Raw genomic sequence first — 27,565 nt, 5'->3', positions numbered from 1 at the left:
GTTATTCGAATCCATGTAACCACGGTCTGTGTGTGCTCTTTGATCAGCGTGGCTTTCTGTCACCGGTACAAAGCACTATGACAGCAGCACCTATCAGACCATTACATTGTTCTGTTAAGCGGATCAGTGTCTGGCCAGCAGTTATAATATGCATTTCTTTGAATGTTCTGTGTTTCTATGTAACGTAAATGTGTCTGTTGTTCTCTTCCGTTTGTGTGTGTGTGTGTGTGCATCAAAAGAGAGGTTTTTGAGTGTCAGTGATATGTTTTTTGTTTCAGGCGGTCCAACAGATTTTTGAGGAACTGTACTTTCCACACTACTCTGCTGTTAAGTAGACAGCCTACATCTGACTCCATGCAGTTTTTGCAGTCAGTTATATTAACTGTACACAATGTGCAATTAGCCACAAGCTATTCCCCAGCAACACCCATCTCCTCACAGTGAAGAGCAAGCAGCAGAACACAGCCCCTCACTGTTAGCATTTCTATAGAAAATAAGCTAATGTGCACTTGGTCTTACTCACCTCGCCGATGGTGCTTTTGCATACTTCTCCAGCTACGGACTCAAACTTGGGGTCTGTGGTCAGATTCAACTTGTAATTCCACAGCAGCTGAATGAGAGTGAAAAAAAAGAGAGAGAGATATAGTGGGAGATAGTGGTTTTGTTTATGTGTTTTCTGCACTGTGCTGAAATAGGAACTGGTGGTTTTAATGATTCTGACGGGAATGAAGCGTGTTTCTCCTCTGAAGGGGAAGCTGCGGGCAGCCTGCAGAACTATGAGCTGTTGTTTCCTGACCAGCAGCACAGAGGACAACACCGTGCTTCACACAGGGTTGCTATAACAAGGCCTCAGAACTCAAACATGCAATGCCCTAAGGGGTTCTGTGAAATGCCCCATTGCCTAGTTCTTACAAAGCTGGTCATTAAAAATCAAAGACCAGTCTAAACACTCAGCAAACATGCATGTTATTTTACAAAATACTTGCTATTTATAAAACTATTCTTCCCCAGCAGGGCCAATGATGTAGTGGTTGCTGGCCACACCACACAGATTCAGACCTGATGAATCCATGCTACTGGCATGCAAACTCAAGGAAGCTGGTTAGTAGGTCGGTAAGCTAAAGCTACAAAGGAACATCTATATTTATCTTCCGACATTGCTTCTGTTTACTCAGCCCCCTTTGAAGTGCAGGGTTCCAAAGGTCATGCAATACACCATGGTGTTTTTATAACAAAAATGCAATAAAAAAAGCATTGCTGCAAAAACCATGTAAAATCACTGAGGAATGACTTCCTGTGCCCTGTGCACTCAAAGGCCATCACAACAAAGAAAATCCTGACCCAAAACATTGTCCCAAGCCCACTGCCAACCTCACCCTGTCATTATAAAAGAGTCAGTTAATTAGACAGGAACAGAGTCCGATTGGATTTACACCTGAGGGAGCTGGGCGTAAAGCCTTGTATAGTACTTACAGAGTGACTGGAACTAATTATTTGGTCCAATACCGTGATCATTTGAACACAATCCAATGTGTTGGGAAAGATTTTAATTGGGCTCATCCACTTATGAACATGAGGAGGGCCAAACTCTCCCCCTCTGTTACCCTACTGGGCAGAAGAGAGAAGTTTGTCCTGGATATTGGTAATCCCATTTTTTGATCATGGCTTTGCAGACAGCTCCATATTTGTCAAATAAGGTGTATCTGCCAGGTTCTAAATTGTTATATGCCCCAGCTAGCACAGCGTAGTTTTTTCAAGAGGATGAATCACGTCCCATCGTCCTTCAGACTCCTACTGCCACTGCTACTGCTGAGGCTGCCTGCTGGACTAGGGCCCTTGATGCAGCGGTTTTCAGTTTTGTTTTCTGAGGCACACTGCCTCATCGTGATCACTTACACACACACACACACACACACACACACACACACACACACACACACACACACACACACACACAAAAGACGGTCGGCCAGGGGGTGATTCAGCACTCCAGTGAATGTGGCTCAAACCTTTCTACTAACCCTTGCTTAGTAGTTCTTGTTATGCCGTGTAGTGCACTTTACAATAATACGCTCACACGGTCAGCGTGGGTTTTGCTATAACTTTTACTGGGTGACTTCTAACATGTATCTCACAGTCTACTGCCAGTATGCCTACTGCATTCTGGGTAATGCAGTTAACTTAATGCACATAACAACACATCTCCCCTTTGAAAGAAGACATTACATTTAACCTAACTCAGACAACATATGTCAAATCAACCACAAGCCTCACAATACATTGATCTAATGCTCATTCTTGCATTTATGCTCACAATAACTCATAATACAAAATCATTTTTTTCTTTTTAAACATTTTAACTCATTTGAACTCATTTACAGTCTCTAGTGTTTAGCAACTTTCAATTAGTCTTTTAGGAGACTGAACATTGCGCTTTGGTCTGCAAGGTGTCGTCACGCTTGGTACATCAGGATCTGTTGCCTCGTTCTCTGAAGTTTGGTCAACCAGGTCACTTGTGGTGTCTCCGACTTGTGCTGTACTGTCCGGTTGCTCTTCACATTGCTGGCTCGACACTTGTGGCTTGAGATCCACTCGATTCCTTCTCAGAGACGCCCCATGCTCTGTCTGGATTTGGTAAGAGTGTGGTGCCAATTCTCTTTGAACAGATCCTTGCATGTTCCAGATGCCAGTCACATGATCTCGGATTCTGACATGTTCTCCTGGTCACGTAAGTGTTTAGCTCTCTTATCATGTTGCTGTTTTTGTTTCTGTTTCTCTTTTATTTTGGCCACTTTAACTTTGTGTGCACCTTTAGGTGTCAGCAGGTCCTCAAGTATGGGCAGATTTGTGCGTATGCGCCGTTCCATCAGCATCTGAGGTGGTGATAGACCATTCTGCAATGGTGCACTTCTGTAGATCATCAGACTCTGATGAAAGTCTGCCTTTCCATCTTGTGCTTTGTTTTGGGGACGCGGAGGAGCGAGCTGTTTGAAGACCTGAGGGTGCAGGTGGAGGTTTGGGGAGTAATTAATTCTTGCAGGTAGGGAGGTGCATGCCCATTTATGCATGTATGGGTGAGTATAAGAACTTTGTAGTCAATCCGGAAAGAGACAGGGAGCCAGTGTAGTGAGTGTAATATCGGTGTTATGTGCTCATATTTCCGGACCCTCATCAGGATCCTGGCAGCGCTGTTTTGGATGTATTGCAGCTTCTGGATGTTCTTGCCAGTGATCCCATAGAAAAGCGAATTACAATAGTCCAGTCTTGAGGAGATAAAGGCGTGGACAAGCTTCTCTGCATCTGATAGGGTTAAAGTGGGGCGGAGTTTGGAGATGTTTCTTAGATGATAAAAGGAGGTTTTGCACAGGTGTTTTATATGGTCATTAAAGGTCAGGTGAGGGTCAAACCTAACTCCAAGATTAGTGACTGTGGAGGAGAGGGGATGACCTGGCTGTCGAAGGTGAGATGAGTTAAGGAGGATGACTGAACCTGGTGTGGAGTGCCAACAAGAAGGGCTTTGGTTTTGCTACTGTTTAGCTGGAGAAAGTTGTTGCTCATCCATGCCTTTATCTCCCCAAGACAGGCGGTGAGACATGACATGGCTGCAGTGGGGCTTGGGGCAGTTTTGATATAAAGCTGTGTGTCATCAGCATAACAGTGGAAAGACATCCCATGTCTGCTGATGACACGACCGAGGGGGAGCATGTAAATAATGAAGAGGATGGGGCCGAGGACCGACCCTTGCGGAACACCACAGGAGACAGGGAGCTGTCTGGACATGCATCTTCCCAGTGATACATATTCAGTTCTGCCAGAAAGGTAGGACTGAAACCACTTGAGTGCAGAGTCTGATAGTCCAATGGTGGTGTGGAGGCGCTCTAGGAGGATAGTGTGGTCCACTGTGTCAAATGCAGCAGTCAGGTCCAGGAGGAAGAGGAGTGAGGGTGATCCTGCATCGGCTGTCATCAGCAGGTCATTCGTCACCCTGAGCAAAGCTGTTTCAGTGCTGTGGGCTGAACGAAATCCTGATTGAAATTTTTCGAACAAGTTGTTGTGTTTGAGGTGGTCCTGAAGTTGAGAAGCGACTACCTTCTCTAACACCTTAGACAGGAAGGCAAGGTTTGAGATAGGCCTGTAGTTGCCTAGAACCTCCGGGTCCAGGGTGGGTTTCTTGAGAAGGGGACGGATGACAGCAACCTTGAGAGCAGGTGGGACATAGCCAGACTGAAGGGAAAGGTTAACAACTTTGGTGATGAAAGGACTGAGAGTGGGGATGTGTGACTTGAGCAGAGCAGTGGGAATGGGGTCCAGGGTACAGGTACAGGATTTCATTTTTCTGAGGATTTCCTCAACATGGCTCTCCCGAACCTCAGCGAGATGTAGAGGAGACAGCACACTTGCAGATAAGGTGTTGGTGGCAGATGGAGAGCTGGACATCAGAGAGCGAATGTTGTTGACCTTGGATCTGAAAAAGTCAATGAAGCTGTTGCATTGCTCCTCTGTAGCCTCAGTTGAAGAGGATGGTTGTGGCTTCAGGAGATGGTTTATGGTGGTAAAAAGCTGTTTAGAGTTGCCAGGGTTTTTATTAATTAAGCTGGAATAGAACTGTGAGCGAGCATCTTTAAGGGAGTTGGAGTAGGCCCTTTGATGCTCACGGAAGGCCAGTTTATGGACAGTCAGCCCAGAGTGTCTGTAGCGTCGTTCCAGGACACGCCCAGCTGTTTTTATTTTCCGCAGCTCATGTGTGAACCAAGGAGCAGAGTGTGAGAAATTGACCTCACGTGTCTTGACAGGGGCATGGAGATCAAAAACACTGCTCAGGGATGTATTATAGAGCTCCACTAATTCATCCACTGATGCAGAGGCTGGGCAGGTGATGAGCTGGAGATCCATGGTCATGGTGGCTGAGTCAATGCTTTTCCAGTTCCGGAAAGACATTTGACGCTTAGGTCTAATAGTAGGCAGCACAAAAGTCAAGGCCATTGAGACCACCTTGTGGTCAGACACACCGATATCATACACATTGTGTGTTGAAACCCCCACTCTTTTGCAAAGTCAGCAAACTCACTGCTTGCAAACTGCAGACCATTATCAGAGACAAGCTCGCATGGTACCCCATGTCTTGCAAAAACTGTTTTCAGAAACGCAATGACAGCTTTGCTAGATGTCGTCTGTAGAGTTGCTACTTCTGGGTAGTTGGAAAAGTAATCTGTCACCACTATATGGCTCTTACCATGACAGTCGAACAAATCTGCTCCCACTCTTTGAAATGGTCTGTCTGGCACAGGGTACGTCATGAGTGGCTCTGCTTGCTGCTTAGGTCTATAGGTCAAGCATATTTCGCACGAGGCCGTAGTGTGGCCAATGTCTTGGTTCATTCTTGGCCAATACATGACCTCACGTGCTCTGCGTTTACAGTTCTCTTCCCCCAAGTGCCCTTCATGTATCTTTCTTAGCATGTCTTTGCGCATTAAGGTTGGAATTACGAATGTATTACCCTTGAACACTATGTCATCGACGACTGACAACTCAGTTCTGTATGTCCAGTAGTCTTGAACTTGTAGTGGACAGTCACTTTTGTGTTAAGGCCATCCTCTTGAGATCATCTTCTTGAGCTCTTTCATCGTCTCGTCCTTTGCAGTTTCTTTTCTGATCTGTTCTGTTCTTTCGCTTGACACAGGAAGTGACGCCATGATCATATCAACATACGCTTGTATGTCAGTGCATTTCTCACTGTCCTGTCTTTCATGTTTGTCCACAGCTCTAGAGAGCGCATCAGCTGCATACATGTATTTTCCAGGTGTGTACATCATCTTCACATCATATTTCTGCAGCCTAATCAACATGCGCTGTATTGTCATTGGACAGTCAGTCAATGGCTTGGACATGATGGCGACCAATGGTTTATGGTCTGTTTCAACTTCGACGGCTTGTCCGTATACGTACTGATGGAAGCGTTCACATGCATACGTTGAGGCCAGCAACTCCTTCTCAATTTGTGCATAGTTGACTTCTACACTCGTCAGGGCCCTAGACGCGTAGGCCACTGGTTGCCAGGTCTCATGCAGCTGTAGAAGGACAGCTCCTTGGCCATGCTGTGATGCATCCGCTGAGATTCTTGTGTTCCTCTTTGGGTCGTAGAACTTGAGCACAGGCTCTGAGGTCAATATGTTTTTCAGTGTCTGGAAGCACTTTTCTTGCTCATGTTGCCACATCCACTCATTGTTCTGCTCTAACAGCATTCTTAGTGGTGCTGAAACGGTGGACAGCCTGGGGATGAATTTCGCAAGGTAGGTCACCATCCCAAGGATACGCCTCACCTCTTCCTTGTTTTGGGGTTTCTCCATGTTTGCAATGGCTGACGTCTTCCTCGGGTCAGGACCCACCCCCTCCTCGGATACGACATCTCCAATAAAGGTAAGTGACTTGACTGCAAACTCACATTTGTCTTTGTTGAGTTTGAGGTTGATGGTTCGTGTCCGGTCCAGTACTTGCCTCAGCCGTGTGTCGTGTTCCATCTTTGTTGACCCCGAGACGATGACGTCATCCATCATGGTCGTGACCCCAGGGATGTTCTCAAATATTGTGTGGATCGCCTTGTGGTAGACTTCCGGAGCAGACAGTATCCCATACGGCAGGGGAAGGAAGCGGTAGCGCCCTTCAAGTGTATTAAAGGTGCAGAATCTTGAACTAGCTTCATTAAGCTTCATTTGCCAAAAACCTGAGGATGCATCAAGTTTACTGAACCATTTGGCATCAGCAAACTGGGACATGATCTCTTTGCATGTTGGCAACTTGAAGTGTTCTCTTTTTACAGCTTTGTTCAGATCTCTGGGATCCAGACATATCCTCAATGCACCATTTGTCTTTTGCACTATCACTAGTGAGCTCACCCAATCTGTCGGTTCATCAATTTTCTTTATGACGTTAAGCTTTTCCATGCGTGCTAATTCCTCTGTCAGTCTCTCTCTTAGTGCAAAAGGAACTTTCCTGCATGCATGAACTACTGGTGCAACAGTCTCATCAATGTGTATTTTGTGCTCACCAGGTAAACAGCCTAGTCCCTCAAAAATATCCTTGTACTCAGTCATGAGTGCATCTTGATCATTGTTGGGCTCTGAGGCCACTACGAACACTCTTTTGACAAGATTGAGCTTTTCACAGGCAGATAGGCCCAATATTGGCTGCACTTTCTTGTCAACTATCAGTAGCTGTGCCTTTAGGCTCTGGCCCTTGTGCTGAAAAGTTGCTAAACAACTCCCTTTAACGGGCACACTTTCTCCTGTATAGCCTGTCACTGTCATTCACAGGATGAATCTTGCTTTTCACTTTGAGTGTACTGTAGTCAGCTGCTGACAGCAGGTTAACTTGCGCTCCGGTATCCAATTTGAAAGGAATTATTGTTTTATTTACAGTCACTGGTAAGATCCATTCTTGTTTTTCACTAGATGCCTGCACTACATCAACAAAGAGTTCCTTTGGTTCCTCATTCACTGTGTGCACTTTTCTCTTTTTGTCACCAGCCATGCAACATCTCGCATAGTGATTCGTTTTGTTACAATTATTACAGGTCTTTCCATAGGCAGGACACGATCGAGGAGCATGACTGCCTCCACATTTGTTGCATTTAATTTCAGTCCCTTTTTCAGTCTTTTGTCTAGCCTGACGGTTCTTGTAGTGTTCATTTGTTTTTACTGCATGCACAGCAATTTCTGATTTACTCAGTTCTTTTACTTGCGCACACGAGCTCTGTGCAGCTCTGCACAAATCCATAGTCCTGTCCAAAGTCAAATTTTTCTCACGCAACAATCTCTCTCTTAATCCATTGTCTGCAATTCCACAAACTATGTGGTCTTTTATTAGTGAATCTCTAAGATCTTGGCATTCACATGACTTGCTCAAGACATACAGTTCAGCTAAGTACTGATCAAAACTGATGCCAAACTTTTGGTCACAGGAAAAGAACTTGTATCTCTCGTACGTGATGTTTTTAGTGGGTATAAAGTATGCTTCAAATTTAGCCACCACCGTTGAAAATTTGAGATTTTCATCTTCAATTTGAAAGCTATTGAAGATGTCCAGTGCATCTTCCCCCAATTACATGTAAAAGGATTTGTGCTTGCACTTTCTCATCTCTCCCTCCTATTCCACTTGCAGTTAGATATATTTCAAATCTTTGTTTGAAACGTTTCCAATTATAAGCAAGATTGCCAGTAAACTGCATGGGTGTGGGTGGACTTAGCTTATCCATGATTGTATTTCGTTGTGGAATCCTTTCTCTGGACGTTTCTTGCGAAGTTCAGGACGTTTCTTGCGAAGTTGACGACGTTGGAGGCTCTACCGACTGTGCCTCGGCCACATTACTCCATTCGTTCTCGTCACGTTCTTCTCCCTCACTCTCGCTGCTAAGTTTCTGCGCTAGCATTGACGTTGACTAGCCGTCTGGTAGCCTACTTTCTGTACAGCTCCAACTTGCTCAAATCTTTCGTCAGTGCGCCGTTCTCTCCGTCGCTTCACAGAAGTTCTACTTCTGACACCATGTTATGCCGTGTAGTGCACTTTACAATAATACGGTAATACGGTCAGCGTGGGTTTTGCTATAACTTTTACTGGGCGACTTCTAACATGTATCTCACAGTCTACTGCCAGTATGCCTACTGCATTCTGGGTAATGCAGTTAACTTAATGCACATAACAACACAGTTCTATCTTTGGAAAACAGGTTTCCGGGCTTATAACTCCCTCTTTTTTTGAATTACTGAATATGAATTAGCAAATCAAAACAAACAAAAAGGCCTGAATCAATGACTTATCTTGGGTTGTGCTCTGGCTAATTGTGTGACTTTTACATTTATGTACACCGAAAAGGCTGATTGATCCCCTTTACGCCTATGAAGTAGAAGAGATAATAGCGTCATAGTGCACAAGCAGTTAAACAGCAGAGGGGTACAGTTGGACTTCCTCCAGGGGGGAAAGAAACTGGTAAATCTAACATGGGAAACAAACATTACTGAAGACTAGCGTTGATGATAGGAACAAGAGATTTGAGTACTTACATGGTTGCAGTCTGTTGCAATCTCAGTATCCTGGAAGGAGGGAGAGAGAGAGAAAGAGAGATAGGTTAAGATGTGACAAGACATCAAGGGTTCTAATGATCACTCATGGGGGCAAGCTGCCAACTGCAAAAGTCTCTCAAGAGGACAAGCTCCCTCATCCTAGACTGACAAGAGATAAAGAAGGGATTAAAAAAAGAGAGAGAGAGAAGAAAGAGAGCGAGACCCATAAACACAGACACAAAAATAGCACATCCACAAAACAAAGCATTATTTTCCCATTTTCAGCATTTCACATAAAACCGGAATACCTTTAATGATGCAGTCCACAATTCAGTTTCGGGTTTCTCAAAAGGTTGAAATTTGAGCTCAACAGCCGATCAAATTACACACTGAATGCACACTGATAATGGCAGGGCATGCACAACTCTACATGGCCAATATCACAGACTGCATCATCATATGCCCACACTGCTCACATGTAGTGTTAGACAGACCTGCCCTACCAGCCACATTCAACTCAAGGTTTTAAAAGTGGTATAGGTGATTAGGGCTAGACCCTAATATTCGACTATTCGGATAGTCGTTCTTTGGGTAGGTATTCGACTATAACGGTAAAATACATTTTGTTAGCACATTCTTGTAGTATATTATTTTAACTGTTAAAATATGGAAATATATACCATCTCAAAACCGCAAGCAATACACACATAATAAGCAATCCTGCTTATTAAAGCCATACTGTCCACTGAGGATGTAATATATTTTTAGCCACTAGTGTAAATTATGGCGCTGTTCTGAGTTTAACACTGTAAATAATCAAAATGGGGCCAAGAAGACAGCGCATGTTAGAGACAAAAATTGCGAATGGGCACACAGACTATTTGGGACCGCACAGGAGACAAATGTGCTATTAGAAATGCCATCCATGTCAGCCGAGAAAAAAGAAATGTCTGACTGAGTCCTTCCCGAGTCATGCTCAGCTCCAAAGCTTTAATATCCATTACTGAATACTCCCGAAACTCAAAAAATTATATTCTGGACAGCCCTTATAGTGATCTCCAAAAAGCACAATAACGTGAGGTCTACCAATGTAATGACCCGTATGCGTCTCCTCCATCTGGCTCTAAATGTCATTGCTGCCACTAATGACCCCCCCCCCCCCCCCCCCCCATCCTCATTTCCAATCACACATGAGCACCTTACCGACTCTCTGACATCATCATTACGTGACCATTACGCAAGTGCCGAATGAGTCATCCGGAGCATGAGTGGGGGGGATGGGGAGGGTGAGGGCAGATTCGGCCCTGGATACTCAGACCACATATAAACAACAGTCAGATACAGTCCTAGTTTTGGAGGACAGGACAAAACAAAACAATCTCAAAGGCTGTGAAATCCATGAGGTCTTCCATCATTCCGTCATTATGTTCTAAACCTCTAAATCAGGGGTTTTCAACCAGGGGTCCGTGGCCCCCTGGTGGTCCGCGACGGCATTGCAGGGGGTCCGCGACATGAGCCTATGTTGATTAGTTCACCATTGACTTTTTAGATTTTTATAAATATACCTGGGCCCGTCGACATATTTATGTCTGAATAGCCAAGTCGCATTGCCCAAAATACTGATGTAGACCCATATTCAGCGAAGAAATTACATTGACAAGTATTATAGGCAGAATATGTGTGCGGGGGGAGGGGGCGTGGCGGCGGTTACAAACATGAAAAAGAAGGGTACGGGACTGTAAAATGTTTTAGGAATCACTGGCACATCAGTGGGCCGCGGATTACTTTCTGGTCAGAATGGTGGTCCCTGGTAGCCTGACGATGTCATACTCATAATTCTAGTCAGAATATGAGTCTGATATCGCTCCATTGGGCTGTGATTATGGGGCGTGTTTCAACCGAACCAGGAGAAAAAATGCCTAGTATGTGACCAGGGGCAGCTGATACATTACACTTTTACCGGATCCCGTAGGAAGGAAGGCAAAAACATCTTTTCGATTGACAAATGCCTTAATCGCGTTTCTCTGTTCCTCTTTCAAAATAAATGCACTGTCAATGTCTAAATGGACTCGAATCTATATATTTCAGCTCTCCAGCAGCAGCCATGTTTGTTGAAAACGAATTCAACTCGTGTGTTGGTGACGTGGTTGGTTACGTTACTGTTGATCATCTGTCCATCATCGTATAAAGCCCGCCTTAACAATTTGATTGGTACGGCCGATATCGAGCCGCAGATAATTTCTCCTCAATGGAGTAATGCCAGACCGAACTTCCCAACCAAAAAATGTGTGGGCGGGGCTAAGTTCGGTCTGGTATCCAGGCTAGGTCCCTGGGACAAAACCAGTTGAAAACCCCTGCTCTAAATGCTTCAGACGGAATCAGATGGTCTATCATACTCTACGCTCCATAATTTAGGCTACCTGCTAAAGACAACAACTGTGGCTTTGCCAGAGAAGGTAAAAGACGACATGCTTTTGAAGGGGTTTAGTCTTCTCTGCCCAGGCATGACAGAAACCCAAGCAGACTTGGAGGCCAACAAGACAATGCACTCACATGCGAGTCATAAAACACGGTGTCAAGTCCACATTTTAGATGTCTCAGTCATTTCAGTGTTTTACTCATAAATTATTTGGATAAATGTTGACAATTCCGTAACAGTCTCTTCCCTACACTACAACAGCGAAACAGGAGGCAGGCTTCCATTTCCACTTGCATGTCGTGTTCCCAACAATGACATGAGGACCGATGTTGGGAGCAAAGCTGGCGTAATTCTACATGGCTCCCTCCACAGCCTAGGGGTCTGTGTGTGGGCCTAACAAGAGCACACGGGTGGAACTGAACACAGCCCAGGGGGTGTCTGAGAGCTGCGGGGGTTTGCTGAGCGGGATAAATCAGACCTTGACCACCACCCACCATTCTCCATCACTGCCTGCCAGCAGCCACACCGAGCAAAGCTCTTCATGCATGCACACACACACACACACACACACACACACACACACACACACACACACACACACGCACGAACACACGAACACACACTCACACCCCCTTCTCAAAATGTCACCGGGCTTAGCTCCCATCATGCAAATGAGATGGCGTTTGCTTCCTGAGCGCATCTGTTATAGAATCATGCATCTTGCCGTCTCTCCCCCGCTGTCCCTCGCTCTCCCCCTGCCTCCTCCTCCTCCTCCTCTCTCATTCTCTCGCCCTCCCTCCTGTCCTCTCCTGTCTCTTGACAGTCCCCTCTTCCCCCTTCCTTATTAGTGGTGCTGGTTCAGCTGTAATCAAGCAAACACATGCTGGTGTGGATCCCTTTCCTTCCCTTAATTACACTTTCACCACATTCAAAGCATGCAAAACATAGCCTACTGATCAACACAAATCAACAGTTAAAGTTTAAAGCCTTCATTGTCTCTGAGATGTAGTGCTTAGAAACTTTAAGATCAGAAGAAATGGGTGACCACAAGCTAAAAAAAAACTTCAGTATTCATTACTTTCTTTCATTGCCAGTAGATACCAGGATGACAGACACTCCCTTCGTCAACAAGGTGACTCATCAATGTGACTGAGCAACAGTATAAAGACGTAAAAGGGGAAATGGACAGATAAAAAGGACAAATAAAGAGAATATATTTTCAAACCCTGTACTAAAGTAGTGGTATCTTATGCCACCATTAGGATATACAAGGATACAGCTCCAAAAAAGTTTAGAAGGCTCTTATCCGCCCCTGGCTTTTGTGGTCATGGACATTGATTAAAGCACTTGTTGCCTGACTGGACTAATTGCCTAATCCTTTCTTCAGAAGGAAACTTACAAAGAAATACCCCAAACATCCTGACCAGGTCAAAGTAGCAAGAGCGCCTAATTCCACTGGCAGTTTGACAGGGAGACTGAAGATCTGAAGTGACAGACACACTTGAGCAAACATGGGCTCCTGATAGCAAACGGGCTCTATTTGCGCAGGCAAACACAAGTGAAATGCCACACCGGCCATCCAGTGGAGCTTAACCACACACAGCTGCTGGCACCCGGGCAGTGCTTGAGTCCCCCACAGGGCCTGATCCTGGAAACGCTCCGGAAAGGTCTCAGAGGTTTCGGACTTCACTTTCAGCCCAGCCAGAAGTGCTGAGGAGAAAGTACAGTGGGTGTCCACACAGTGATAGTGTCCACTGCGGAGGAACAGCAAAACGGCAGAAAAAAGGCTCACATACCTAAACCTAAATCTTCCTCGCTGTTTTTTCTATAACTCTTAAGAACAGTTAATTTTATGGCTGCTCGGCTCAGTAGCTGTTGATGCCATGTCAACAGGGCTGGGAAAAAACCCTGTGTTTCAGTAACGCAGGACACTCTAAACACTGAGTGGGGATTTGCCGAGTGGGTCAAGATGGCTCAGCTCATCGGCCTGTTACTCACACTGGACACTCATCAAGCCTAAACTCCCTGAGATGCACAGCTGCACTCCGAGAGCTGGTGAGCGGTGCAGTCTCAGATTTACAGACCGGAGCCGAACATAGCCCCCCTATAATGGAAGAGACCAATTTGGCCATCCCCAAAAGACATGCTTGTATGTTTCCTTTAGGTGAATAACAGGATATCAGTGTCTCAGTGGGGGGGGGGAGTCACAGGAAATCACAGCTTAGTTCGCAGCAAAGTGGAAAATTACTGCTGCAGACCAGATTTTATGGGCTGATCCTGGCCTGATCAGGTCTTTGAGTCTGTATGGAAAATGGATACAACGACAGGTTGGAGAAAAGCATAACATTTGCAATGACCAGCTTATTTCTTTTCCACCAAAAGTAATAATTACCCTCGCTCTGGCTACGGGACTGTTCTACAAGTTGCAAATTTGGGGAGGATATTTGAAGATGATTCACACACACACACACACACACACACACACACACACACACACACACACACACACACACACACACACACACACACACACACACACACACACACACCCACTCTCACAGAAGAGAACAGATCACACAGAGCTCCAACACCATATTCCATTGCAATGTTTTCCCTCCAAAGCGCACAACACCCTCTCTCACACAGTTGCATCCTCGTGTATCCACACCATCTGCTTAAGGGCCAGGGATAGCTGCAGGCGGACCGTGCCAAGGCTGCTCCTTTCCCCAGGAAGGAGAGATTCCACAGAGGGGACCGAATTTGGGACACACCCAAATGAGCCAACCACCAGATGTGACAGAGGGAGGCCACACCCTCAAACCTTAATGGTTGGGGGGGGGGGGGATACCTTGCCTAAGACATCATCCAGTGCCACAGGCTGATGCCTAATTACCAACCTCTACAGGTGGACAGCCAGGGAAATGCATGTGCAGCATCCCAGGAGATGGCACTCATGGAGGTAGCCAGCTCTTCAATTATTAAAGCATGCACTCCACCATGGACATGCAGGATCCTTCCTCTACAGAAAAAAGGCAGCTTTGTTATTAAGAGCATCATTTACCCTATTAATTAAGAGCAATCAATCAGTTTTTCTCCAATCCATTAGCAGTGCCCCTCAATGTTTCAATGTGTCACTTCAAAGACTTCAATGACTCTCCTTTTAACAACACAGTTGGGAATGCACTCTTGGCTTCAAGATCGCGTAACGTTACTTGAACCGCCACACCCATGGAGATGGTCAGTGTTGTGGAAACAAAGCAGCGGTGCTCAAGCCAACACATTTCTACAGTCTTCCAATAGGGCTCCTTCCCAGAGTTAAGTAGAGAGCAGGGAAGAGACAGAGAGAGAAACCAATAGAAAGACTATTGAGGATAACTATGCACTGTACAAAAAAAGGCTGGTTAACTCACCGTGCAGATATGTACGCCGAATACTCTTTTGGAACCAATTTGTGTCTTTTTCTCACAAATGCCTCTTGAAGCCTTTTCAGGATTGGGTCTAATATTTGCGCTCTTCATTTCAGTCACTCAGAATATACACAGAGACAGAGCCTTGGGGCTGCTTCCACAGAGGAAGAAGCACAGCACTCCACAGCTTTCCCAAATCAAGCAAAAAGATTGCAAGCACAGCACTCTGCCACTACAAATGAACCAGTCTGAACTGTTCCCTCTGTAGTGTTTTGTCTGAGTCCTACACAACTGAACAAAAGGACTAACAAGGTTGGGTTGGGGGAGGGATATGTTTACCCTCTCCTTTAAAACTAAGAAATTAACATTTCATTAGTGATTATGTGGCCAAACGGTAAAAGATTAAATGAGCAAGGGGTGAGAAGCAGTCTTGAAATTGGACTCCAGTCCTGAAAGGGTAATACGTGCAGCTCGAGCACAAGAAAATCAATTTTTGTCTCAAAAAGCAATTAAGAGGCTAAAATCGGTGAATGCCAGTGAAGGTTTTATCTGACCATACCAATCAAAGGCTTGAAGTGTGAGGAGAGGCTCCATCCTGGGAGGAGCACTGGAGGCTGGCGCGCATTGCAAACAAACTAGGAAGCACACGGTTTAGTATTTAGTAGCCAGAATTTACATGTCCAGTGCGTTGTAGTGTCTGTGTTCAGTTTAGTTTTGTCTGTTTCTCCCTTCTGCCGACAGCACTGGATTCTGTAGACTAGCAAGGGCCCCCTTTACTGGTCATGGGCAATCTTACCTAAAAATATCATGAAATACAGGCTTGGTCTGGCAACTGACGGAAAGAAATTGGCGACCATTTTAGTCATCTGGAGCCCTGATGAGAGATAACGGCAAACATTAAATAAACAGTAGGGGGGAAGGGGAGGAACAATGAGAACCCGAACGAGAAAGTAAGAGGCAGAACTCTTTATTCGTGTGGACAGCCTTGCCCTAACCTTGCAGTGTCAAGTGAAATCCATACCACACATCAATAAAGCTGACCAGAGGCCGAGACGAGTGTCTGGCTGTTCTAAAAGAGATGGCAAAATGAAATGTCTGTCTGAACATCCTTTTTTATGACTGGAGCATGACAAAAGGCAAAAGGCAGCACAAAGTTGCTGACATGGCAAATGTACTTCTGGATGCCAAATATTGCCCAAGACTTGACAATGACACATTACAACATATGTTTCATCACTGGTCTGCTGCAATATTATTTAACCCTTTAAATGCCAACTGCTCCTTGTTAAACAGAGATCCCACTATACTTCCACTTTTGCGTGCTTACACTGAACAAAACAGAGTGTGTGCTTTTAGATAGCATGATGGCGTTCCGCAACCAGAGGCGTGACGTTTAACATAGCTTCTAGCTTGACCTACAGGTTCAACCACATTTAAGACCGTTATCAATATGGTGACTTTATCAAGTGTGAGAAGATGCATGAAAAGGCAGTGTGTCCAAATGAAATGAAAAAAGTTGCACATAATTAATAATTACACATACACAGTATAAAGGGGGAAACAAGGGACTTTTGTGCATATAAAAAAACACACTAAAGACGTTCTAAAGATGGTGTGTCCAGATGCAATGTCTTAAAGGGAATTTAGTTCTGCCATTACAGTCCTCGCGCATTGGGGCGCGCACCAAAAATGATGCCATTTCCGCTTGCGCTCGGTGCGCTTTGGTGTCATTTTGGCTGGTTGCACATCTCCCAATGTTTGTAATCTATGGCAAGCCATGCAGCTGGCGCATAAGCAAATGCCTGATGGAGACCTGTGGGTCAAAACTTTGCATGTAGGCTGCGCCAAAACGTAACGCTTTTTTCCTGATGGGAGAGAGAGAAAAAAACAACAAAACAAAAAATAATGCAGTTGAGATTGTCTTTTGTCTACCATATCAAGTTACATTAACCTACAGTTAGCAGGCTTGTTTTGCTGGTGACTAGCAATAACCAGAAACGTAATGTTTTAGTATGCTGATTCCTGTAATAAAGAGATTATTTGTTGGTCATTACATTACAATATAATTTGTGACCCCTCAAAAACACCAGGATTTATCCTGTAAAATTTGAAAGCCGTACCACCCTAGTGACCAAATCTGATTTAATACTATTTTATAGTTGCCATTATTCATTTTTGGCCATATTGTGTGTTGATATTGCTTGCTATGAGAAAGAATATTAAGGCGCCAGTACTGGACTCATAACTGCTAAATGTATCAGTACCATATCCATAAGCGACTAGACTCATTGCTTAAGACTATAAGCGAATAGTCTAATTCCTTGACAATATATGATACATGACTCAACAAGTGTGCCACTCTTTACCATCCTGTAAGACAACTAGCTGAGCATGTCGACATCACACATTTTGAGGGAAGATCAAGAAAGTCAAAGTACTCTTTCATTTATGATGTTCAGATTGACAAGGAGTCTTACAAGCCCCTTTTCTTTGACAAGTTCTTGCATCTAGACACCATTCAAGAGTAGAAGATAACGACATCACTTTATGGATGGCTTCAATGATGTGGCAGTGCCTGTAGACCAAATTAGATCATGTAAGAGTCTGGTGTTCGCATCCCTAGTAGCTATTAAAATGTTAGAACAAAACATAGAAAGATGTATTCTGGCACGTCAGCAAGTGCAAAATTACAGTTTCTCTTTCTGTCACTTAAAATTTGACGTCTTGAAATCACTTGTGTGAAGCTACCTACCGACCTACCCAACTCTTTTAAGATTTGGATGTTACAGCAAAACAAATAAGGCCCTTTTTTTAAGGCCCTATTCAGTCTCTTTATCGAACTTGGCTTTTCTGTACAGAGATTGAGATGGATCTTTGGCAACCTGCTTTGAGTGGGAGGCCTTATCTGGCACGGCCCCACAAAACCATCAATCCTCGGGTGTGAGGGGGAGCACTGCGACTGCAAGATAACAGAAATATCACAACACAGAAGACTGCATCTTTATCCTAAAGTGCCCTTTCACCGAAGGCTGAATATATCAGAAGTTCTCCAGCATTTGGAGCTTCTGATTATGGGCCAGCTACTTCGGCTTGCAATTCCAATAGGTATATTACGGAAGCTGTGCTTCACATATTCTTGGGAAAAGAAGAATAAACTTACCGGTAGAAATACGAACATTTTAGTTTTCTGACCGACAAGTAATTTGTCTGTTACAGTCTAAGTCTACAATGTAACAATTTTGCACCTTGTATTAAAACAGACACTTTAATTTCTAAACATACCTTAAAAAAATACTTCACTTGACCAGCAGTTTTCCCCTTTTGTATATTTATACAAAGGGAGTGACACATTGAGAGAGCATATGAAGCTTGAAGTAAAATAAAAACGAAACATTTTCAAATTCATGTTACTCTTGACACGACCAACGCTGGCAACAACTCTGATTGACAGAGTCTCCAAACACTGTCACGTCTCAATTTTCACCAATGTGATTAAAAAGCGCATTACATTTCAAAGAGCAACTGCAAAGCCTTACCCTAATCTAATTTCACACCTTCTGTGGACTCCTACGCAAGCCAGTGAGAGCCTGTAATCATGCAAATGGATGAGATGGCGGCATTTTGCACATATTAAGATGGTTCAACTGGGTGCGAAGGGGAGGACGTTCACCGTCAAGTCAGCGTTGCTTTCCTCGAGCCAGAGAGAGAGATAATACAAGCGTCTTCCCTTTTGCTTTGGTGGCTGCCATGTATCGTTAGTCAGACTGTGGTCCCAATGTCCCTCGTCACTCAAGTTTGCACTCTGATCAAAAGCAAAGTGGAAATCACTGAGCAAAACAGTTATAAATCATTCAGAGAGATCCGCCTTTTACACCTGTTCCTCATCAGCACAACATGAAAGCAGACAACTCAATGCGATGTGGCACAATTCGGGTTTGCACCCTCACATTACAGTTGGATTTTTTTCTTTCTAGATTACCTGGCTCATCTGCTAAGAGCAAACACTTGGACCAGGCACATTATATACAATTCAAAACTGAAACCGAAAACACTTCAGCATAACCCTCAGCTGTGGATGAGGCTCAAGCTGTCTACAAAAGTACTTTTGTAAAAAGTACAAAAGCAAGCAACCCTTTATTTATCTAGCACTTTTTCATACAAAGAATGCAGCTCAAAGTGCTTTGCATCACAACAAAAGTACTTGTCTTAAAGCCCAGCTCCACCCTTGCAGTCAAAGCACATCTCTTACAAGAGGTCACAGCCCCAACAGCAGATGAACGCCAAGAGATACTCGTCATGATGACACATCGACATTCTCTGCCACGAGCACATTTCCCCATTACAGGCATTCAAGAGCCCGGTTTCGGCTGACCACAGAGTGTATTCTAAGCAAAGCCGTTGCGTTCTGCATTGCTTTTGGAAACGTGTTACTGCTCGCACAGGACCAGGGTAAAAGGGTTCCAGAGGTGTGCTAGGTGATAACAAAAGGGCCCTTTTCTGATTGAGAAAAACCTGCTGTCAGGGAGGGGCGGGGGGGAATCACAAAGAAACGCTTTTATGGCAGAGAGTCAGTCGCTCTGTCTCTGCCCCATCTGTGCCAATCAGTGACCGACTTCTGTGCCTGCAGTTTATCAAACACACTTACAGGCACAGGCACACAGAGAGACCTGTCATTCAGACGCAATGGAGGCACTCTGCACACAGTAAACCAAAGGTTATCTGTTGTGGCCGATAAACACAGCAAATCCTTTGGTTTCTCCCCTCATGAATATTTCCATCGCACCATTCTCCCTCACACACTGCCCCCCCCCCCCCCCCCCACCATTTCAACAGCAACATATCAGTCATGGTGTTCATCTGGGCGACGACAACCCTGTGACAACTACTAGTCCATTGAGGGGGACCTGCTCAAAATGCAAATGGAAAGATGGAGATGAGTGCCCTGCTGCCAGAAACTGACACAGCACAGCTGCGTCTCAAGCTGCCCGTCTCTCTCTGTTACCCCTGGCCAGAGAGAGGCCAATCTAGAGGGTCTCGTCTGGAGGGTATGACAAGAGAGAGAGAGAGACATTTAGATGCATTTCCCTTTTTCAGAAGGCCACAGCTGTTTCAGAGTCAAGTAATTATTCTAATCATTAGAGCTTTCCTCAATGCCCAAATCACAAGAGTCCCTCCCAATTTAAATAAATCGCTAACTTCCAAAGGCAGTGGTCGTAATAATTAAAATAGAGCACTTGGTACAGGACTGAGGTGCACACAGGAGCTTAGCCAACCGTGTCTTTCAGTCATCACCAGTCATCAAAAAATGTGTACAAGGGAAAAAACCTAACCAACACCTACAGGACAGAAGACTGATAGGACTGGTGGTAAAGGCCTTTTGTGGGTGGGTCTTCAAATACACACACACACCAAAATACCCACAAAAAAAAACCACACAAAGCCACCAGCGAGAGCCAATCAAATCTCTTTGTGACGTGATGGGAACATTCCCTCCCTGCAGATCTGTTTAAAATTAACACACTGCAGAAACTGTGTGCTTCACACTGTGAACATGATAGACTCAATAACCAGAGACTCAATACACCTCATCTGGCAGCTCTCATAAAGCAAGACAGGAGACACAGACAGAGGGATCATGAGGGCAATTTTGCAGAGATGAAAAGCGTACATCCAACTGCATCACAGACAAGAGAGAGGAAAAAGGCGAGAGGCTGGACTTACTAAATGGGTCATGAGGCTTATCAGTACACATAATAGGCCTCTTTTCTGACAGAGCTGCCTGAATTGTCCCTAAGGTGCATGAAATAGACCGCCTGAGGGAGAAGAGCTCCCTTCTTGTAATGAGAGGCGTACGGCACGGCATTACAAAGCAGGAGTGAAGCAGGATATATAGCGTGGCCACTGCCCCGAGCCCAGACGGGTTGCAGGCCATGTGATTTGACCTTATGACTGGGTGATCGGCCAGTGCAGAGGGGATTAACCACAACCTCAAATCAGCAACCTCTGTTTCAGTTGGATGTTCCTTTACCAATTTTACGAGCACTTGCCAACCAAGCTCAGTCAAAATGCTGTTCTAGAACTTTTTTCAGGCGAATGAATCTGTTCGACATAGGAGCTGAACCTTTGCCCTTGTGCACGCATTATGAAAAGGTCAACAATGTGCCAAGACAAGAACTGCAAGGGGAGCTATGAATACTTCAGCTACACACATTCCATAACCAATACTTTAATTATGGATTTCATATCTCATCATGGTAAACCATTCTGACCACAACCGTACCAACAGAACCCTGTTTACGCTGGATCAATTCATTGCATTAAATTTAACGGGCAATGGCAGCAGCAAGAAGAAAAAAAGCATCCAAATATATATACAAAGGTGGTACTACTAAAACAGAGAAACAGATAAGAAAATGGACATTGGAAAGAAATTGTTTTGAAAGGTGCGTCAGCTGCTGTAACTGAGGTTCTTGGCATGACCATGCCTGAAAGGAACCCCCAAGGAATCTTCTTGGGCATGTTTGAGAAGAGCAAAATAAAGCACCTCGTTCAAAGAGTGTTTCCATTATGGAACAGCTAAAACAACATGCCATGTAGGAGATGGAACTGGGGTGCCGTGGCAACAAGTCAACAAAAATGCCTCCTTCAGAACAATACTTCCTTTCTTAGTACAGACAAACTGCCCATACAGGACAAGGTTTGTCTTGAGAAAGTCATTACAACCCTAATAATGAGCGAGAGATCAATAAACCCCATCGCCAACATTCAAATGCCTGAAGAATTAGAATGTAGTGGGCCCTGACAAAGCAGGCTATAATACGTTTTATTAAATTACATTTTACGATTTTGATTGGTCAAAAAGAACTTTAAATAAAACAATAAAAACATATAACTGAACTGCAGAGATATTTGGACAAGTAACAAGGAATGTTCTTATACATGCATGGTCTTTTGTCTTACATGCAGAAAACATATGGAACAGGCTAGGCTCATTTTAAAGTAAGAAAATCAGGGATCACCAGTCACGAAGCTAAACAAGGAAGCCCATGACGGTCACTTAATAAACACTGCTTATTTGATGCCATAAACTAAATAACTAGCTGGAGTCTTCACAGCCTTAGACCGATATAACGTCTTACTGTCAATCTGGATGCACATATCCCTGAGGGCACTCAGCTGCTTACAAGTTAGCTAACTTCACGACCTGTGATGCCCACAACACGCCACGGACTAGACTAGAGTAACGTTAAATTAGCTGGTCAGGGGGACTGAAAGGGGTCAACCCTTCTGGAATCGGTAAATCAACAACATTCAAAGAGTTCGTATTTTACGAAACGTCAACAAACCAGACATCGGAAAGCGTTGGAGCAAAACAGCAACATTTCACTTGTCTGTTTTGGTGCCATCAAAAAAGCTAACGATAACGTTGTCTGTCAAGTTGCTCCAACTTAAATGTAACGTTGTCCTGATGTCAGTTAAATCCGAAACTAACAGCAATACAAAACAAAGACTAACGTTACAATACCAATAATAGCTTACAAGTCTGTAGATAACGGGGAAAATAAAAATCTGAATTAACGTTACTAAACTGCGTCTAAGTTAGTTTAACATTTCGTGTTGACCTGAGGCTGACTTCGTTGTCGCATTTAGTGAACCAACCTCCCAAGTTAACCGCGCCAGCATTGCGCTGGCAAGTTCTTGGGTAGCATGGATACGTGTTAAACCTCACACCAATAAGGGAGCTCTCTGTTTGCTGGTATTGTCATATTGTGCAAAGAAACTCAAAACAGCTGAATTCGTTTTAATTCGCCATGTTACCGAGCCAGCTAGCTAGCTTGCCAATTAGCTTCTTGACTTAGCGAATAAGCCATCCGCTAGCTACGTACGCTAAGCTAGCTACCAATAGTTCTTTCGTGTCATTCACGATGACTGTTGGCACACCCATTATTTTTCAAAGACACGTAGCATATGCAGCAAATCTCTCTCACCTCTTTTCTATCCTGTAGACACTCCAACACAGCCAAATTGTTGGGCCACTGTTTTTTCGGACAAAGCCGGGTAACGTCCTCCCGGCAGGCCTCTTCATCGGCCAGCTTCCAACTGGTGCCCCTGCGAAGCGTTGAGGCCGCTGCAGCAGGGACATTTGCACTTTTAAGTTGTTGGTTTGGAAGAACATCTCCGTTTGCATTGCCATTGCTTGGCGATTTAAGTGCTTGAATGGAACACACAGAGAATGACACGGACATCAACAGCAAGAGAAGCTGCACACGTCTACACGCCGCCATCTTCGGGTAAATTGTTACAGACAGAACGGTAGAGCAGCGGTACGCCACTCCTGTTTAAACGCCTGCGTGCGCCTTGTGGGCAGTCTGGGTTATAGGATAGATCTAACGGTTACAGACTGGTCGTAAACTGAGAAAAAGGAAGGACCGTGTTTTAGGATAACCTATTAAGCTTAACACGCTCACGTTATGATCGTTCAGAGACAATTTAGCCTATTTTATAACCAAAAAAGCCTTCACTCAACCCTTCAGGATGTTTGTGCTCAAAATTTAAACATTCATGATAATCTGACCTCCTTTCACCGAAAACTTTTTATGACCATGCCCCCTTCAGAGAATCGATGCATGTCCTTCTTAATTCGTGATTTGATTTTTAAAAGTTCCCGTTTATTCTTGAAACGGTATACCGGTATGCATCAAACACATGTCTTTGTTTAATATTTGGGAACATTAGTCTCACTTGTTTATTCATATCATTCCACATTGCTGTATTTTCATCTATTTTACTAATGCTAATAATCGCAGAGAACTGACCGAGAGCGATAAGGATAACGTGAACCCAAGTGCTGTTTTCTAAAAAAGAAGGTCAGAAAATGTTTTGATTTTCTTTCTATTGCCTGTGAGTTTATCGGTAGATAAAGATGTAGACAGGCTGTGGAAGAGTTATCTGTGCCAAGAAGATAAATGAAAGTGTGTGTGTTTGAGAGAAAAAAATTGCAATAAGGCAGTTTTGTTAGTTATCCACTGCAAACATTCTAGTGACTGTTAATGCACTGTTTTGAAAGTCATGACTCGCTTGCTGTTTGGTAATGGACTCCTGCATTTCAAGTGCACTTTTACTGTCCCTATCTGAGTTCTGACAGCCATGATCAGTATAAGGGGTCACTGGCAGCTTTCCAGTGCAGTGGTGCCACAAGGATTTAGTAAAATCAGGCAGTGAATAAGCCAATTAAGCATTGTACAGTGACCTACTGGGCAGCCAATTGTTTTAGTGCTTCAGGTAATCTTAAAACCTCCGGAGGAAATTAACCTGTCAGGAGGTAGAGAAAGAAATCACTGATACCCATTGCTGGTTAGATTTTTTCTAACTTTCTCCCAACTGTCACTGGAGGCAATAGTCTCACAGTCCAACATTGATGCAGTCATGCCTAGGACAAAATAAGCCATGGGTGTTTACAAAAAACAAAAAAAACCTTCATAATGCAATCATCTAACTGTTTTTTGTCAGCTCATGCCATCTTCTGGAGAGGCACCATAGCTCGTTCAGAAATATCAGAAGAACAATCTTGAACCCTTGACCTGATTTTGGATTCCTATAGGTAGACAATAGAGAACAGGGTAAACCACTGTGTTTCTGAACGCTTCCAATGTATTTATCAAGCTCTTTACCTAAGGATATAAATTGTATGTTTTTTTTATGTAGTCATACAAAATAGTTGGTAACACTTTATTTGGATAGTCAGCCCACAGAGACTTAATAAATGGTTGGTTGAAATTCAAGTTCAGTCTTTGTTTTTGGTTCACTGAACATCACCTTAACCAAACCCAACCCCTAACCTTAACCTAACATTGTGGAAAATAGAGCTACCACAAATAGTTGGTTTATAATCTGAGCATCTGTAGATAGTCTATAGGGGGCCATGCAAATAAACTGTGACCAAACAGTTTAATTAATAGATTGACAGTTGGTGAGAGTGTCATGAGCCATTATCAGGATTTATCACCACTCCACCTCTATGGCGCTGAAGCGATATGATCTTCTCACCTGAGGAAAAGACCTTCATGCTTCAGGGACTTTGAGTTGATAACAACAGTTATTACATTAAAAATAAAAGCCCAGACACCTGTGTTTTTTATTAAGTGACTTGAACTCTTTTACTCACCCTGTGAAGCTCTTGCCTGGTCCTTTACACGTTCAGCCACAAGGACAGGTTTGTGGTGTCAAGGTGTGGGTTCTCTGTGTTCAATAACAGTCTAAATTCTGAAAAAGGCTGAGTAAAAAAAACCACTGGAAGTGATATTGCCTTATTTTTAATCAGAAATAGTGGTGGTACATACATTTCAACCAAGAAATGTGTGACTGTGTTCATATGTGTAAGGATTGGTGCTCTGTGTCCCAGCGCTTTGAAATGCCTTTGTTTTCTTTCTTACTTCAAGTAAGTACACTATGAATATCTGTGATGCTAGATGGTGATTCACTGCACAAATATCCATATTCCTGAACTATGCCTTTCATTACATGTGAAACTTTTGTTTAAACTGTGGACTAATTGGTCAGAGTGAAAACAAGAACCTGAACAGGAAATCTGATAGACACACAAAACCCTTGAAACCTCGAAGCACAATTCAACGTCAGCATAACACTTTCAATTTAAAGTATATTCAACAGAATAATATAAGTAGGATATTGTAGTTTTCTACTGACGTGACTAACGGGAGATTTCACGGAATTGTGTTCCTTTTTGTTGTTTAGTGCTGAAGGATCAAATATGGCTTCCAGTGTGGAGATTACTTCTGATGCTTTGTGGGAAGTGATAATGGTTGAACTGGAAGGATGTGAAGGGCTTAACTGTGCATTTGTATGATTGGAATCAGAGTTGGCTGGTGAGACACTGCATTACATTGAGACCAGTGCCTAGTTATTTGACAATTGTGTCACTTTGAGAGTGTGTTCAATCCACCTGTTGGTCAGGTGGTGAGTGATGTTTCTCAGTCTGATCCCTGTCCTGAAGGACACTATGGGAGTTAAATATGGTCTTGTGCCTAGCTTGTTGGCCCAATGTGCTAGGAGTTTTCAGGAGGTAGGTGTGTGTGTGTGTGTGTGTGTGTGTGTGTGTGTGTGTGTGTGTGTGTGTGTGTGTGTGTGTAAGAATATATGAAGGAGTATATATAGATAGGTGTGTGTGTGTGTGTTTTTGTCTCCATGAAGGAACTCTTTTAGGGAGGGAGGTGTTATGACCCCCTGCACCCCCAGTGGTCCTGCAGTGGTAGTACAGAGCCTGTGGGTCTTGCAGGGAGAGATTCATGATTAATTGGTCACACCTGATTTGGTATGCCCCAGTATATAGGGAGCTAGCCATGCCTTCCTCTCTGGCTCACTCTTTACACATATAAATACACACCGCTGTTTTGTGTACTGCCGATTCATCTGATACATTGCCAATATTGAAACCCCAACATTATTTAAGCCATTGTTGGAGGTGAATTCTAAGATACTTTAATTTAAGATGGTACTGCTTATGGTGCTGATTTCTGTCAAATGAGTTGGTGACTTACATGCGGTAGACAATAACTCTAAACTAATACAGGCCTTAACTCCGGCATTAAATGACACTGACAGCAAAACTAATATTCACACACGCTAACATTGTACACAAAAGGGAGGCATGAAACACATAATTCTTATTTAGAATTTCCGTTCCAACTCTTTTACCACATAGCATGCTAGGATCACTCATAGTCTCTTTACTAAGCAATGCAGAAGCCTTGCTAACCCCTTGCCTGTTTTTTCCTGTGTTTGCTTTGAGAGTGTAGGCTACCTGACTAGGATCTTGTCATACAGGAAATCAGATTAGATATTTGTTTCAAGGCTGGGGTCAAAGCGTGTTCGAATTCTCTAAAATAAATGCTAAGGAAAGGTGCTTCAATGCTTCCTTACTTATCTCCTTAGCATAGGGTACACTGGACCATCCTTTACGAAAAGAAAAAAAGGCAAAAAGAAGAATGAAGATAATGCCGCCCCACAATTCCCTGCAGCAGCAACAACAACCGATTAACCCTGGGCCCATTCGGTTAGTTTATTCGCTTAGCAGGGTTCACAACTGAGTGAAATGACCCAGAAGTATCTAAGTGGCAGCCATAATAAATGCTGGTTGAATTCCCTTAGGGTATGTCACAAAGGCAAGGACGCTTCCTTGGTAGTACGGGTCCTTCCAAGTCAGGTCCCTCAGAGGCTAGGCAAGACTCTCTCCTAGTATTCAGTGAGCAAACAATGTAACAGTCTAATGACTGGGCCGGTGTGAGTCACTGAAATGGTCCCTCCTTCAAATTCTGCACTACTTTTTAAAGGCTCTGGTAAGTGCACAAAGGATTGTGGGTGCTTTAAGGACACAGAGGATACTCCAACTGCATCCTAGAATTCAAAGGATCCTGGACTGAATGTCAATTAAAGACTTATGTTATGCACTGGTAACATCTATGAAAATGTTAAGGATTGGTGAAAATGACGGGAGAAGTATAAACGAGTAAAGAATTATTTTTTTTTGAAAACGAGGGCAGTTTGCCTGTAACTTACCAGCGGACAACTGGGGCAAAAGTCTATTGGACCACCATCTCTGCCTCCAGTGGTCCACTGGCCTTTTGCTATCAGGGTTACTAACCTTGAATGACATACTGCCTCTT

The 27,565-nt window shown here is 43.9% G+C and overlaps 1 protein-coding gene across 2 annotated transcripts in view; it reads right to left on the bottom strand.

Moving 5' to 3' along the window:
- glg1b (golgi glycoprotein 1b) overlaps window positions 1–23,268 on the bottom strand; it is a 48,934-nt gene extending 25,666 nt beyond the window's left edge. Inside the window, exons 1-3 of one of the 2 annotated variants that reach the window (XM_031569295.2) lie at window positions 22,871–23,268; window positions 9,057–9,086; window positions 524–610 (exon numbers count right to left, since the gene is read on the bottom strand). In XM_031569295.2, coding sequence (XP_031425155.1) covers window positions 524–610; window positions 9,057–9,086; window positions 22,871–23,167 — 414 coding nt within the window. In that variant the 5' untranslated portion in view covers window positions 23,168–23,268. The remainder of the gene's footprint in view (window positions 1–523; window positions 611–9,056; window positions 9,087–22,870) is intronic. The other variant, XM_012834723.3, reaches the window with a different exon arrangement.
- Between the last annotated feature and the right edge of the window lie 4,297 nt (window positions 23,269–27,565).

The sequence above is a fragment of the Clupea harengus genome, chromosome 6 (assembly GCF_900700415.2).
Source record: "Clupea harengus chromosome 6, Ch_v2.0.2, whole genome shotgun sequence".
Classification (NCBI taxonomy): Eukaryota; Metazoa; Chordata; class Actinopteri; order Clupeiformes; family Clupeidae; genus Clupea; species Clupea harengus.
The sequence above is the reverse complement of the archived record's forward strand: the minus strand, read 5'-3'. Positions and strand labels throughout refer to the sequence as shown.